Source organism: Labeo rohita, unplaced genomic scaffold, assembly GCF_022985175.1.
Source record: "Labeo rohita strain BAU-BD-2019 unplaced genomic scaffold, IGBB_LRoh.1.0 scaffold_83, whole genome shotgun sequence".
NCBI classification, from domain to species: Eukaryota; Metazoa; Chordata; class Actinopteri; order Cypriniformes; family Cyprinidae; genus Labeo; species Labeo rohita.
In genome coordinates this window covers 409,658-426,379 of record NW_026129777.1, presented here as the reverse complement: position 1 = coordinate 426,379, position 16,722 = coordinate 409,658, and the positions used below count along the sequence as shown (strand labels likewise).

Below are 16,722 nucleotides of genomic sequence, written 5' to 3'. Positions count from 1 at the left end.
GTTAACATCCCTAGTTTGAATAGTAATGCACCAAGCTGCTATGTTAGACTTACTATTATTGTTAATAAATGTAATCATTTACTGAGCACTGATAACACTTTTTATTACATTGCTGTTCCTGACATTTAATAAAACCAAGAAAAAGGCCATGAAATGGCGAATTTACCATAGGTAGAGGCATTCCGCCAAACATCATGCCTAAAAACACCTTCTAGTACTGTAAATTCTGATTGGATGAGCCATGTTTGAAAACATAAAATACACGTCTGTGACTGCAACTCTATAGTAATGAGTCAAGTTGATATGCTGTAATTATTATTGTTAATAACATAATTATTTATTGAAAATTGGTGTCTTTTATCATCTTGCTGTTGTTGATGTTTATTAAAACCAAGAAAAAAGCCATAAAATAGACATTTTACTATAGTTATTCTGCCAAATATCCTTTAGCCATAAAAAAAAAAAAAAAAAAAAAACGCTCTTTAATTTATGGTTCCAGCTGTAAAATTTGTTGATATACCACACAATGAATGTAATTACTAGTTAAATTGCATAATTAAATATTTGTTGGAGGAAGAATTACAATTACCATTTTTTCTGGAATATGCTACGTTTGTCACTTCTGAAAAAGGCCATTAAATAGCCATTTTACCATAGTTATTCTGCCAAACAACATGCCTAACTTAATCGATTTATGGTTCCAGCTGTAAAATTTGTTGATATAACACACACTGAATGCAATTACCATTTTTTCTAGAATATGCCACAACTCTGATAGTTGTAATGCACCAAGCCTGAAAGGTTACAGTCATGAAATATATTATTTAGTGGAAGAACCACAATTGCCGTTTTTCTGGAATCACCATGTTTTTTGTGACTTCTAGCACTCTAAATTCTGATTGGATAAGCCATGAGCCAAAACATAAAATGCACATAAATTATGTCTGTGACTCCAACTCTTTAATAATGAGCCAAGTTGCTATGCTGTAATTATTACTGTTAATAAACATAATTATTTACTGAAAATTGATATCTTTTATCATATTGCTGTCATTGCCATTTATTAAAACCAAGAAAAAGGCCATGAAATAGCCATTTTACCATAGTTATTCGGCCAAACTTCATGCCTAAATCAACTGATTTAAGGCTCCACCTGTAAAATTTGTTGATATAACACACACTGAATGCAAGCACTAGTTAAATTGTAAAATGACATCTTTTTGGAGAAAGAATTGCAATTACCATTTTTTCTAGAATATGCCACAATTCTGATTGGCTAAGACGTGTTTGATTAGTAATGCACCGAGCTGCTATGTTACACTTACTATTATTTTTAATAAACGTAATTATTTTATTTCCTTTTATTATTTTAGTTGCTGACACTTAATAAAACCAAGAAAAAGGCCATGAAATGGCAATTTTACCACAGGTAGGAGGCATTCTGTCAAATATTGCTCCTTGAAACATCCCTTAGCCATTCTAAATACTCAAAATGAATCATCACTCAAAAAAAGACTAATTAAGAAGCTAATTAACGAACATACAGCATGATCCAAGTGCAATCTCACATTGCTGCAAACAAAAAAGATGCATCAAGTAAGCGGCAGGTCTTACCTTCAGCGAGTCAAAGCAGGCGATCACCCGTCCGTTCTCCACCTGGCAGCTCTTGGGCGGATGCGCGAATTTGCACTCCTCGTCGCTGCGCGAGCACGTCCCTCTCTGAAACTGTCGGCACACCTCGAGCGTCAGCCATTTCGTGTCTCGTATCGACGCGATGTTTAAAGCCATAGCTGTTTGAGAACCTGCAGGCTCTGCAGTGTCAGGTGCGGGATTGTTGATTCGGGTTCAAATAGTCTGCGAACGTATTTTTGTGTTGTTTTGTGTCTAGTTTTGAGGTTGGTCGGTGAGGCCCTTTAAATAGACACGTCACATTCAGACTCCCGCTGGCTGTCGTGTGGGAGATGGCTGCTATCAGTGAAGCTGTCAATCTCGTTCATCAGTCATTTAGTCCCAGGTGCACAACACTGGCACGACAATAAGAACATGCTCCAGGTCTTCAAATGGTCTTGAGACGGTTGTGGATGGCAATTTCTGAAGGCAACGGCTCTCCTTGGAACGATATCTAGTAATGTCCGAGAATGGAAAGAGAGTGTTGGTTCCTTGTGCTTTGGCAAGTCTGAGGAATTGAGATCTTTTCGGAGGCCAAGCCAGCGCTGTTTACAGTGTAGGATGGAAGCGGCGAGCAGCTTCAAGTAGGAACGTCGTCAGAGAAGGCACTTTCTTCTGTCCGGGATCTGAAAAAGACGGCCAAGATTTGGGTAAGAAACATGGACAACAGAAGCTTTCCATGTGGATTTGACCATTTCTAGTTGGCACAAAATTGAATTTTCTACTTAAAATCTTTCAGTTGTTCAAGTAGCAACTGCAAAGGTCAGATTATTGAACAATAATATGTCAAAACCACCTTTTATAACTTCACAGTAACCTAAAGTAAGAACAGATATTTTTCAAATAAAAGAGTGTGTTTAATTGCATATCAAACCGACAACATCCACCTAAAAAGAATAATAGACGGATGTTTTTCTGGAAATTCAAGCATTGGTGTTACCTAATCAGAGGCCATCATATTTACATCTAGACTTTTTTTTTTTTATTCAAACAGATTAATGAGGGACATCATAAGCATAAATTTCAACTAGGAGCAAAGCATATCAAATGTCGCAGCAAAGCATGCTGGGAAATGAAAGTGAGACTGATTAAGGGCAGTGCCACATTTGGTCAAATGGCGAGGCGCAGAAGCACCAAAGGAAAACACCTCCCTTTCCTAAACCATTTAAGACTGCCTAACCTGTTGAGTATTGCCAATAGAAGAGATTTTTTGTTGAGATTTTAGCCAATAGAAAACATGCAGCGGCGCAATATTCCTGGCAGCTGTTCAAGTGCCAGAAAAGGACTGAAACAGATGCGTATTCCAGACGCGATCCCGTCAGCGACGGGTGCCACAACATCTCGCCCAGCTCACATGAAACACCGAGTAAGAAAGGATAGAGAGACAGAAAGATATAGATGACAGACACAAAGAGAAGGAGGCAGAGACAGAGAGAGAGAAAAAATAGACAGACAAATAGAGATACAGAGATAGATAGAACGATAGATAAACGATAGATAGAACGACAAATAGAATGACAGACAGAATGATAGATCAAATGATAGAGAGATGTAGATAGGGTGACAGATAGACAGAACAATAGAACGACAGAACGACAGACAGACAGACAAACAGAGAGACAGATAGATAATGACTGAATGATGGATAGATCAACAGATCGAATAATAGATAGAACAACAGAACGATAGATAAGTAGATATACATAGGTAGATAGATAGACAGAACGATAGACAGATCAACAGATCGAATGATAGAACGTTAGAACGATAGATAGAATGATACAACGATAGATAGACCGATAGACAAATAGAATGCTAGATAAAACGATAGAACACTAGATAGAATGAACGATAGAATGATAGATCGATAGAATGATAGATAGATCGATATATTCATAACAAGTGAATGATAGATAGAACAACAGATAGAATGACAGATTAAATGGCAGAGATATAGATAGGATGACAGATAGACATAGAACAATAGATAGAATGATAGACAGATAGACAGATAAATAGATAATGACTGAATAATGGATAGATAGAACAACAGAACGATAGACAAGTAGATATAGATAGGTAGATAGGTAGACAGATAGATAGATAGATAGAACGATAGATAGATGATAGATAGATAGATGATAGATGGATAGATAAGCTGAATGATAGAATGATAGCACAATAGATATAAAATGACTGAATGACAGATACATCAAACGAAAGAACAACAAACTACGATCAATAAAAACAAGACAAAGATGGAACGATAAGACGGAGAGACAGATAGCCAGAGACAGAGAGACACAGATCATTTGGTTATCAATTCATCCATAACCCCTGGCAGAAACTAGTCACTAGTCAGATCTGCAGCAGCTTGCATCATAACTACCACCGCGGGACTCAACCGTCCTATAATACGCCGCCTCTGGCAACACTCGGGAACCTCACACAGACCTCGCCGCTGAAATAGAGCTCTTTTCTCGGAACATCTGGAAATATTTTCTTGTGCAAACTGAAAGAAAAAAAGGGGAGGGTAAGGGTGGGGGTGGTGCAGCAGACGAAACAAGGCCGTAAAAATCTGCAGCTGCCGTTTAAGATTCCCTGTGCTGTGTAATGACGGCCACGTCCCCTCCACTTAGAGCAAAGCCAACAGACAAGTGCCAAACAATAACTACTGTGTGTATGGAACTGAACACTATAGCGCTTTGAACCTTTTTAGGGTGATCGCATGCATTAAAAAAAACAAGTTCGAACATGTTCTGAGGTGCGCTACAGAGGGAACGTGAATGCCTGGGTTGGTCCTAAATGGAATACTACCATACTACTCATACTCAATTTTGAGTATGCAATATCCCATAATGCAATGCACTCAACTTGACCTTCTATTTGAAGAAAAGTGAACTGCACCTCTTTCTTGACTCATTATTTGGTCAATCTGCCAAACTTTAAAATATTTATATTCAAATTAAAACCCTGGGATGATAAGTCTGAATTAAGCAACAAAGTGAACGCATGACACAATTTTATAGTATGCAGTAGGCAAAACATTAGTATTCCATTCAGACCGCAGCCACCTTGATCGATTCAGTTTCTATTATTAAGACTTGTGTCGATCTGGACCCTCCTTTTGTCTTTCACCAATAACACACACTGAGCATTAGCGTAATCTAATGAGCTCGAGTGTTTCTTTCATATTCCACTCTTGTTGCTAAGGGTCTGTTTCTTCTTTCTATTTCCCATAATGCCTAGCAACCACAAGAGCGCAGCTATAAAAAAAGAAAAACGTAATTGAGGCGTAATGAGAGAAATCGACCCTTTAAGAAAAATGCAACAGGTGTAGTGCAACAGAAATACCTGCTAATCTGCATACTGCAGACAGCGCAATCATAAAATAATGACAAGGAAACAACAAAACAATAAACAGGGTATTTAAAACAAGCATGCATGTTATACAAGTGAGATATAAAAAAAATAGCCACTAGGAAACATAATATTTTCTTTTCTTTTATTCGTTTTCAAGCTAGTATTGCCTATATTCAATATGAATTTTAAAGTGACTGATAATGAACTAAACTAAAATAAAACATAACACTTCATAACTCTATCTGTAATGTTTTTCCTGAAGTACTAAAAAATAAAATAAGTTGTAATATATATATATATAATTATATATATATATATATATATATTATAAAATAAAGTAGCAAAGTCAAACAAGCAAAAAACTGCACAATGTTTTTTCCTGAAGAACCTAAAATAAAATAAAACAAAATAAATAACATAACATAATAAAATAAAATAAAAATAGCAAAGTCAAGCCTCCATAACACTACTGCAAAGCTTTTTCTGAGGAAACCAAAATAAAATATAAAATACAATTTAATATTTAAAAATTACAAAAAAAACTTAAATTAAATAAAAAAAAACTTCCATAACCCTACTGAAATGTTTTTCCAGAAGAATAAATAAATAAATAAATAAAATCATACTTTCACAACACTATTTGCAATGGTTTTTCCTGAATTAAAAAATATATATATAAAAAAATGTATATAATATAATAGAATATAATAAAATAAAATGAAATAAAACTTCATTAACACTACTGCAATGCTTTTTGAACCCAAAATAAAATAAAATAAAATAGTTGCTCTTTTATTTTGAAGGGTATTGTATCTGTTTATTTTTGAACAATGAAACATATTGTTAAAAAATAAAATAATATAAAATAAAATAGTAAAATAAGACTTCCATAACACTATATGCAATGCTTTTCCTGAAGAACCCAAAACCGATTTTATAACCATTCAGGCAACCTACCAACTAGTCGATTTTTCATTATACAGTTTTGCACATCCCTAGTTGAAATGTGCATTGCAGCTTTGAGTCAAGGGCGCTGAATGCACCATACGGTTTTACGATAAGCCAAGATGACAAGGAACCACAGTCAAATAACTGGTCTAAAGGTCCAAAGTGTCAAGCAGTCATTTTAAAAAGCGTTCGGGTGCAGCTGTAATTTGAGATTCTTGTGCGCGGCACTATTTGAGCTCTTGAAAAACACATTAGCAAAGCTTCCTTTTTGGCAGCACTTCGAACGGGACCTAAGAGAGGCCAATTTCCAGCCCTGGAAAGGAAAAAACCCTGGTGTTAGAAGTTGATTCAGAAAGGGTCACTTGGACCTCTGAATCTACGCTGCACCGACGTACACTCCCAGCGCCCGCTGCTCCTTTCCATTTTGCGATTATAAAATTAAATGGCCTGCCATACTCGTCGCACACGTAGTCTCTACGGCACGATTTAATTTCATAGCTTTACCCCCGAGAGTCAAACCATAAAAAAATGGGATAGAAACCATGTCAGATGTGACCTCATGCAATTAATCCTCTTGTATTTTTAGAACTCAGAAACCCGATGGTCTAATTTATGAGGTGAATGACAGTTAAAGGGTGCTTTAGAAATACAATCTGTCAGCCAGAAGAAGTGCTTAAAGCTTGTAAACCGACATAATGGGCCACCAAAGTCTTTGGATACTCAGGGCTGCTCGGTTCGCTTTTCGAGGTGCAATCACACAATTTGTGAAGTGCACAGTTTATAAAACAAGTCGGTTGAAACGCTTTTTGGATACAAAGATGCATTCTTTGTGAACGGCCCCTCACAGCACACATGCAGAAACTAAAATAGTGTAAAAACACAATCAAACCAAACCTGCAACCCAACATTTGCTCCTTTTTAAAGCAACTGCGATTCCAGTCAAATCGATGCAAATGTCTTCCTGTCAACTCTGCTCTCAACTAAGGCCAACACAGCGCAAAAACACTGGGTAGGTTTCACCACATGACAAGGTAATATCAGAGAAGGCTTTTAAAGGTGATCTGTGTCAGTTTTTCATATTAAAATACCTTCTACTATCTCTTGGTTTAATATGCAGAGTAAACTGCATAGGTTAACGCCTCTGAAAAGTGCAAACAAGGCAGTTTTGCAGTGAGCATCTGACACAACAACACTCTCGCTTAACTAATTCAATTTAGTAGCGCAAAAATGTAAAGAGAAAAGCTCAAAGAGTAGAAAAAAAAAGGCAAGACACTGCCAAGTCCTAAAACGGACCCTCAGGTTACTTTGAGTTTCTCTGAAAACTTTAGTTGATAGCTCAAAGCTATTAAAGTCAACCTGGAGTAAAGAAAGGTTAGTTATGTCAAAATGGCACCGAATAGGTATCAAATTAAAGTAGAGTGGCCAATAAACTGCTAGATACTGCCAAGTCACCACATCCCCTGCAGTTACTCTGGGTTCCAGAGAAGCGAGAGCTTTGACAGATAGTTGTAACCGAGTAGGAATGGCTGCAAGTCAGAGGCTGATGAGGGCGGACAGATGGTGTGCAGGTAGGAAGGTGGCTGCGGTATCCTTGTTGTGACCTGCAGAGATTAGCGCTGTCTGTACGCCCCCGCCCTTCCCCACAATGATTAGTGGTTCCGGAGGAGGACGCCTGGCTGAACAGCAAAGCCGGGCATTCCACAGATGCAATTATCTATTATCACAAAAAAGGACAAATATCAGATCTTACATCACTGTAAGGAAAAGACTTTCAACAATTAAAGTTGTCCAATCCAAGTCAACATTATAAACTGCATGCAAACTTGTCTCTGTCTCTGAAACAACTTTTATTTACAGACGACATTGATCATAATCTAGATGTGCTATGTTTGACAGAAACCTGGCTAAAATCAGATGATTACATTATCTTAAACGAGTCTACTCCTCATGATTACTGTTATAAACATGAGCCACGTCTAAAAGGTAAAGGGGGAGGTGTTTCTACAATTTATAGCAATATTTTTAGTGTTTCACAGAGAGCGGATTTCAAGTATAACTCATTTGAAGTAATGGTGCTTCATATAACATTATCCAGAGAAACAATTGTTAATGATAAATCCCCTATGACGTTTGTACTTGCTACTGTATACAGGCCACCAGGGCACCATACAGATTTTCTTCAAGAATTTGCTGATTTTATATCTGAGCTGGTGTTGGCTACAGATAAGGTCTTAATAGTAGGTGACTTTAACATCCATGTTGATATTGAAAATGATGCGCTGGCAGCTGCATTTACAGACATTCTAAATTCTATTGGAGTTAGACAACACGTGTCAGGTCCCACTCATTGTCGAAATCATACTCTAGACTTAATACTGTCACATGGAATTGATGTCAATGCCGTTGAGATTCTGCAGCAAAGTGATGATATCTCTGATCATTATCTAGTCTCGTGTATACTTCAGATAACTAAAACTGTAAATTCAACTCCTTATTACAAGTATGGTAGAACCATCACTTCTACTACAAAAGATTGCTTTCTAAGTAATCTTCCTGACTTATCTGAATTCTTCAGCATGTCCAATAGCTCAGAAAAACTTGATGAAGTAACAGAAACTATTGACTCTCTCTTTTCCAGGACTCTAGATACGGTCGCTCCTCTGCGCCTAAGGAAGATTAAGGAAAATAGTCCGACCCCGTGGTATAACGAGCACACTCACGCCCTAAAGAGAGCAGCCCGGAAAATGGAGCGCAGCTGGAGGAAAACAAAATTAGAGGTTTTTCGTACTGCTTGGCGGGAATGTACCCTATCGTACAGAAAAGCGTTAAAATCGGCCAGATCTGACTACTTTTCGACTCTTTTAGAAGAAAACAAACATAACCCTAGGTATTTATTCAATACAGTGGCTAAGTTAACAAAAAATAAAGAACCAACAGGCACTGACTATGCCCATCAGCATAGCAGTAATGACTTTATGAACTACTTTACTTCTAAGATCGATACAATTAGAGACAAAATTGTCACTATGCAGCCGTCAATTACAGTGTTGCATCAGATAGTGCGCTATAGATCTCCTGGGGAACAATTCAACTCATTCTCTACTATAGGTCAGGAAGAATTGTATAAACTTGTTAAATCATCTAAACCAACAACTTGTATGCTAGACCCTATTCCATCTAGGCTACTAAAAGAGATGCTTCCAGATCTCATAGATCCTCTGCTAAATATTATTAATTCATCACTGTCATTAGGATATGTCCCCAAAACCTTCAAACTGGCTGCTATTAAGCCTCTAATTAAAAAACCACAACTTGACCCCAACGAATTAACTAATTACAGACCTATCTCGAATCTCCCATTTCTGTCAAAGATATTAGAAAAGGTTGTATCCTCACAGTTATCTTCCTTCCTACAGAAATATGATATCTGTGAGGATTTTCAGTCAGGTTTTAGACCGTACCATAGTACTGAGACTGCTCTTATTAGAGTTACAAATGATCTACTCTTATCATCCGATCGTGGTTGTATCTCTCTGTTAGTGCTACTGGATCTTAGTGCTGCGTTTGATACTGTTGACCACAACATTCTCTTGAATAGACTTGAGAATTATGTTGGCATTAGTGGTAGTGCATTGGCATGGTTCAAATCGTATCTATCTGACCGCCATCAATTCGTGGCAGTAAATGATGAGGTATCATATCGATCTCAAGTGCAGTATGGAGTACCACAAGGCTCAGTACTAGGGCCGTTACTCTTTACGCTTTACATGTTACCCTTGGGTGATATCATCAGGAAATATGGTGTTAGCTTTCACTGCTATGCTGATGATACCCAGCTCTATATTTCTTCGCGGCCTGGCGAAACGTACCAATTTGAAAAACTAATGGATTGTGTAGTTGAGTTAAAAAATTGGATGACAAGTAATTTCTTACTGCTAAATTCTGAAAAAACAGAGGTGTTAGTTATTGGGCCTAAAACCTCAGCGTGTAATAACCTAAAACACTGTCTAATACTTGATGGCTGTTCTGTCAATTCTTCGTCATCAGTTAGGAACCTAGGTGTGCTATTTGATGGTAATCTTTCCTTTGAAAACCACATCTCTAGTATTTGCAAAACTGCATTTTTCCATCTCAAAAATATATCTAAACTACGACCTATGCTATCAATGTCAAATGCTGAAACATTAATTCATGCGTTTATGACCTCACGGTTAGATTATTGTAATGCTTTATTGGGTGGTTGTTCTGCTCGCTTAATAAACAAACTCCAGCTGGTCCAAAATGCAGCAGCTAGAGTTCTTACTAGAACCAAAAAGTATGATCATATTAGCCCGGTTCTGTCTACACTGCACTGGCTCCCTATTAAACATCGTATAGATTTTAAAATCTTGCTAATTACTTATAAAGCCCTGAATGGTTTAGCTCCCCAGTACCTGAGTGAGCTCTTATCGCATTATAGTCCCTCACGTCCGCTGCGTTCTCAAAACTCTGGCAATTTGATAATACCGAGAATATCAAAATCAACCGCGGGCGGCAGATCTTTTTCTTATTTAGCACCCAAACTCTGGAACAATCTACCCTACAATGTTCGGGACGCAGACACACTCTGTCAGTTTAAATCTAGATTAAAGACCCATCTCTTTAACCTTGCTTACACATAACAAATCCACATTCTTATAATTCAAATCCGTTAAAGGATTGTTAGGCTGCACTAATTAGGTCAACCGGAACCGGGAACACTTCCCATAACACCCGATGTACTCGGTGCATCGTCAGAAGAATGGCATCTACGCTAATATTAGTCTGTTTCTCTCTTATTCCGAGGTCACATTAACCACCAGATCCAGTCCGTATCCAGATCAGATGGTCACTGCAGTCCCCCGGATCCAGTCCGAACCCAGCCCAGACGGTGGATCAGCACCTAGAGACGACCTCTACAGCCCTGAATGTCAGCGGAGTCCACATCAACTAGATGAGCCCCAGAGACGGATCCACATTAAAGACCACATCACCTAGATGGCTGTCGGCACAAGACCACGGGAACTTTGGCCAGAGGAGAACTGGCCCCCCGACTGAGCCTGGTTTCTCCCAAGGTTTTTTTCTCCATTTGTCACCGATGGAGTTTTGGTTCCTTGCCGCTGTCGCCTCTGGCTTGCTTAGTTGGGGACACTTTCTCTTAACACAATATTGCATTTTATTTTATTGTTTTTGATTAACTACCTTTACCTATAATGTGAGTGTTTAATGTTGCCTTTGGTTTGCCTTGATGTACTGTTTCCTATTTAATACTGTACAGCCGCCTTGTCACAATTCTGTATTGTTAAAGGCGGTATATAAATAAAGGTGACTTGACTTGACTTGACGACATCACCAAGCCCCCTTATTTTTAGCTCCTCCCCATTCAACCACCATATACAGCCCACTTTATTTCAGATGGGTAAAATCAATTTATGCCCCATTTTTTGCTTTGAAATAGAAGCCAAATGGGTTGCAAACAACTTTCCTTTTCAGATGACATCATTAAGCCCTCCTTTTTTTAGCCCCTCCCACTCTCTAACCACCATATAGATCCTGCTTTTCACAGTCCAAACCATTTTAGGTGGATAAAATAAATTTCTGTCCCATTTTTGCTTTGAAAAACAGAAGTAAAAGGGGTTGCAAACAACTTTCCTTTCCAGATGACACCATCAAGTCCTCCTACTATTCAGCCCCTCCCCCTCTAGCCACCATAAAAAAAGCCTGTTTTTGACAATCCAATCCATTTCAAATGGGTAACATCAATTTATGCCCCATTTTTTGCTTTGAAACACAGAAGTAAAACAGGTTGCGAACAACTTTCCTTTTCAGATGACATCATCAAGCCCTCTTATTTTTAGCCCCTCCCCCCTCTAACCACAATATAGAGCCCACTTATCACAATCTAGTCCATTTCAGATGGATATTCAATTAATGCCCCATTTTTTGTTTTGAAAAACAGAAGTAAAATGGGTTGTGAACACCTTTCCTTTCCAGATGACATCATCAAGCCCTAATTTTTAAACCCCTCCCCCTCTAACCACCATAAAAAGCCTATTTTTGACAATCCAATATATTTCAGATGGATGAAATCAATTTATGCCCCATTTTTTGCTTTAAAACTCAGAAGATGGGTTGCAAACAACTTTCCTTTTCAGATGATATCAAGTCCTTTTATTTTTAGCCCCTCCCCCTCTAACCACCATATAGAGCCCACTTTCACAATCCAATCCATTTCAGATGGATAAAATCCATTTCTGCCCCATTTTTTGCTTTGAAACATTAGTTAAACGGGTTGCAAACAACTCTCCTTTTCAGATGACATCATCAAGTCCTCCTACAATTCAGCCCCTCCCCCTCTAACCACTATAAAAAAGCCCACTTTTCACAATCCAATCCATTTCAGATATGTAAAATACATTTCTGCCTCATTGTTTTGCTCTGAAACACAGAAGTATAATGGATTGCAAACAACTTTTTTTAGGTGACATCATCAAGTCCTCTTACAATTCAGCCCCTCCCCTTCTAACCACCATAAAAAAGCCCGCTTTTCACAATTCAATCCATTTCAGGTATGTAAAATAATATTCTGCTCCGTTTTTTTGCTCTGAAACACAGATGTAAAATGGGTTGTGAATAACTTTCCTAACCTCTTCCCCTCTAAGAGCCCACTTTTCACAATCCAATCCATTTCAAATAGAAAATAAAATCTATTTCTGTCCCATTTTTTCGCTTTGAAACACAAAAGTAAAATGGGTTGTGAACAAAGTAATCTTTTGGGATACTTGTGAGGTACATAACTAGGTTGCTAATTAATTTGTGATAAATTAGGTAAACTGGTAATATAAAGGCTGCCACTTCAATCCAACCATTTAGCACGTATTGAACGAGTTCAAGACCCCTTGAGAAAGAAACATGACCCTTTGATTAAAGGCATCTGCTAATTAACAAGCAGGCAAATTAATACAAATTCAACAACATACCAACAAACCTATTTACAACTTTAGTTGAGCAGTTCGAAATTACAGTACAACCGGTGAACTTGCATTGGGGTCACAAGAGCAGGCTTTTCCAAACTGGTTCTGCCCATTCAAACAGTCTCTTTTGTTATAATAATAACGGTTCCAAACCCAGAGAATGAATGTCGGGTAATCCTCCATGGCATCAGATCAGGATTTGGGTTGCCTAAGCCAGCTGGCATTACATAATACTGGTCATCTCTTAATTTGTACAGGAGGTGGATGGTGAATTGTTAGACATTTTCATAATTGTTGGACTTTTCCACATGTAATTAGCTTCCTGTTGACCATAACGTCATGCATTAAGTTATTGGTTTTTATTGACGTGATTGAGTTTCCCAACCTGGTTAAGTGCAAATCCCAACACTGAAACAATACTAAACCCTAAGCCTAACCCAAATCCTAACGTATAGCATTGGTAGCCCACTGTTTGCAGCAATTGGATCCATCAAATTTTCTGAACTCTGATCTGAATCTAAAAATTCTGTTTTGGAAAAAAAAAAACATGCTTTTCATTGCCGATGATTTTGTACAATGCCATGATCATATCATAGAGGCCAAGGACAAAGTCAAGGCGACAGCTGTTTTGGAAGTAACTGCTTCATTCTGTGCAAAACTAGGCCACGTTTTCTACAGCTGGACCTGGAAACAACTTTAAATAACTGCAACCAGACAGTTTTATTCATGCAACTTAAAAAAAGCTTAATATCTTCATACTTAAGAGCTGAATGACTGTAAATCATATGTTTCAGTAATTCGATCATGCACTGCCATCATCCCATTTAGCGAAATGTAATATAAAGTGATCATGGAAACATCTTCTGATAAACATTCACACAATAACGTCATTAAAAACAAATGATCATATTTAAAACAATCCGCAACTACGAAAGGCTTGATATGGGACAGGGAAACAGACGGTATCGCTGCACATGCAGTTTAGAAAGGGCTGCGGCCCCAATTCGATGTGGTCAGCAAAAACGGGTGTGTCAGATGATAATAGCCTTAATGTAAAACTGAATCTCGGTGACCCAAGTTATTATCTTCATAACACCAAGGCTGCTTTCATCCCCCAGATCATCGTCTCTAGTTATTTATAGCGTCGTGGACGGCAGCCATGCCTGGCTGGTACGGCACTCATATCCTCAGGCTGTGTGAAACCGATGTGCAATTTAATTAAGAAGATCATTTAGGCAGAGATCTGATCTACTTAGCGACGGACGGACATTTGCATTGTGTTTTCAGAAACTATCCCTTACCAACTTACCAAAGGAAAAAGCTAATTATGACACTAACTTACCTTTAAAAGCTGGTGAAGGAGGATAATATCTTGCCCAAATTATGAAAACACAAAATTAGCTTGAGTTTAAATACTCACTTCCTTCTACAACAAACTTTTGCTTTGACATGAAGATGTTGGCACAAAGTCTCGGATCTCTTTACAAGTGCGCAATACTACGCCCCCACTAAAATAGTCTCATAATAAAGGGTAATTTGTTCACGAAACACGCCTGGCAGTTGTAAAGCCTTAAAAGGTGCAAGCTAATTACCTTTCGGAGTCTGTCTAAACGTGTTCGGATCGATTCAAAAAGGCGCTGTTGCTCTCAAGGCTTTGGCTAATAAAGAGTCAGTGGACTGTTTTCATGCTTTTTTTAACGGGAAGGGCAGAGTCAGTCTCTCTCTTTAAAAAAACACGCTCTTCCTCCCAACACGTTTGCCAAATGTTCGACACAAACGCGGCCTTTTCCTGCCACGGCGCAGGTCCTGCTCTTTTAAAGTCTGGACTGTACGTCTAGTAAAACCGGAGGTCTGATCAGGCCAACATGAAAGATGCTGGCGTTCATTAAATTTGCATTAAACCGTTGGTAATCTGACTGGACCATTACCTTAGGGAATGAACAAAAATATTTGTAAAATGCACAAATATGCCTTCGGTTTCACACAAATCAGTCATCATACTGAAACTACTTTAAAGATGTTTTCAGACGGAAAGAAACCGGAAAGACTTGGGATTTGGGATACACATGGGTTAAAGGCAGAGTAACTTACTGACACAACTCCACACCTCCTCTCAGATTTCCCTCCCTCTCGTTCCACACCCCAGCCCTCATGCAGCACGTTGCAGCAAAATTCCTTGTGTTGGGAAAAACTGGAACTTTCAAGGGTAAAACATTCCCTACTACTCCCACCTTGCTGGAATAACGAAGCCTCCTTCCTCTCCACGTCTCCCTCTCTCTCTTTCTCTCCAGCTCACCTGGTGCGGCGTTCGGACTCCTTCACTTCACGCTCTCCCGGTATATAACGAGCACGTGAACCGTAGTCATTCCCTGCGCGAAGCCGTAAGCTGGCGGCCCATGCCGAGACAGGGATTTTCTCTCAGCAACAGCACAGAAAGCACCAGCGCGTCTGCTCACTGCTCAACTATCTGGCTGAAACATTTCCAGCCATTCCCACACCCCTCCCCTCCTCTCCTGCAACCAACCCCTTCCTGCCAGACTGCCTCCGGCAAGAGGCCGCCCATCCACAGTCTAGCCAATAGCATCCCACATTCCCTCTCTGAGGCTCTGTTGTTGGCCGAGTTTCCCCGAACTGGCAGGCTGACCTCAGAGCTTCCGATGACAGACTCCTGAATGCTGAATTTAGAGGTATTCCCCCATTTTTACACCCTGGCAACAGAGGATTGATATCTTTTACCCAACTTTCCCAAACTCTGCACTGTGATGGAGAGGAATGGAAATGTTTTATAAACAAGCAGTGTGTACAAATTTGGCATTTTAAAGGAAAAGTTGCTCCAACCCTGGTTTTCTTCCGTTTCTTCCCTTTTCTTCTGTGGGATACAAATGTGAATGCATACTATATGCTCCAAAAAGGACAAAAACACAATAAAAGCATAATAAAAGTAGCCCAAAGCTTCCATATTCGTTGTTACTTTTAAATTCTCAATAAACATGAGAAGCAGGATATTGGTCCAATAAATTTTTGGTGTGAACGGGGCTATGAAACATGATGCCAGAGAAATATAAAAATTAAGTGATGGAGAACAGTGAAATAAAATAAAACTGAAATAAAATAAAATGAAAAATGAATTGTACATATTATAAACACTTTTATATTATGTTTTAATATATTTTAGATATTTTTTTTTTCCAGCTAGTTGCCAAGGCAGTATTTCTCATTTTAATTTAGTTGGATAAAATAGTAAAAATAAATTAATACAAATAACTAAATAGAAAAAGAAAAAAAAAAAAACTGCAATAAAAATCAGTAAAAACTACATATAGACATAGAGATATCTAAGAACAAAATTAAAAAAAAAAAAAAAATAAAAACAAAAATGGAAAATACACAAATTAAAATATTAACAAAAAGTACAGCAGTACAGTAAAACTGCTCATTACAACTGGTTAGGTGTTATTTTTACATATTTTATACAAAAATAAAAAATAAAAATAAAATAAAACAGAAGTAAAAATTAACAAAACCACAAACATATTTAAAAATAAATGAATAAATAAATACACAAATAAACGCAAATTTAAATATTAACAAAAAGTACAGTAGTATGGTTAACTGCTCATTATGACTGGTTAGATGTAATTTTACATTTTTTTATACAACAAAAAATAAAAATAGCTAAATAGAAAAAACAAATAAAACAAATAAAAATTCATAAAAAAACAGACATATCTAAAAATAAATAAAATTTACT

General features: G+C 37.9%; 1 protein-coding gene across 13 annotated transcripts in view; it reads right to left on the bottom strand.

The window, feature by feature from the left end:
* The window catches only part of mbnl2 (muscleblind-like splicing regulator 2), a 79,265-nt gene that overhangs the window by 58,410 nt on the left and 4,133 nt on the right, over positions 1–16,722 (bottom strand). For 9 of the 13 annotated variants that reach the window (XM_051104841.1, XM_051104836.1, XM_051104844.1 and 6 more), the window contains exon 2: positions 1,615–2,294. In XM_051104841.1, coding sequence (XP_050960798.1) covers positions 1,615–1,788 — 174 coding nt within the window. In that variant the 5' untranslated portion in view covers positions 1,789–2,294. Of the gene's footprint in view, positions 1–1,614; positions 2,295–14,313; positions 14,538–14,563; positions 14,671–15,202; positions 15,462–16,722 lie in introns of those variants that run through there. The other 4 variants (XM_051104838.1, XM_051104837.1, XM_051104839.1 and 1 more) reach the window with 4 other exon arrangements.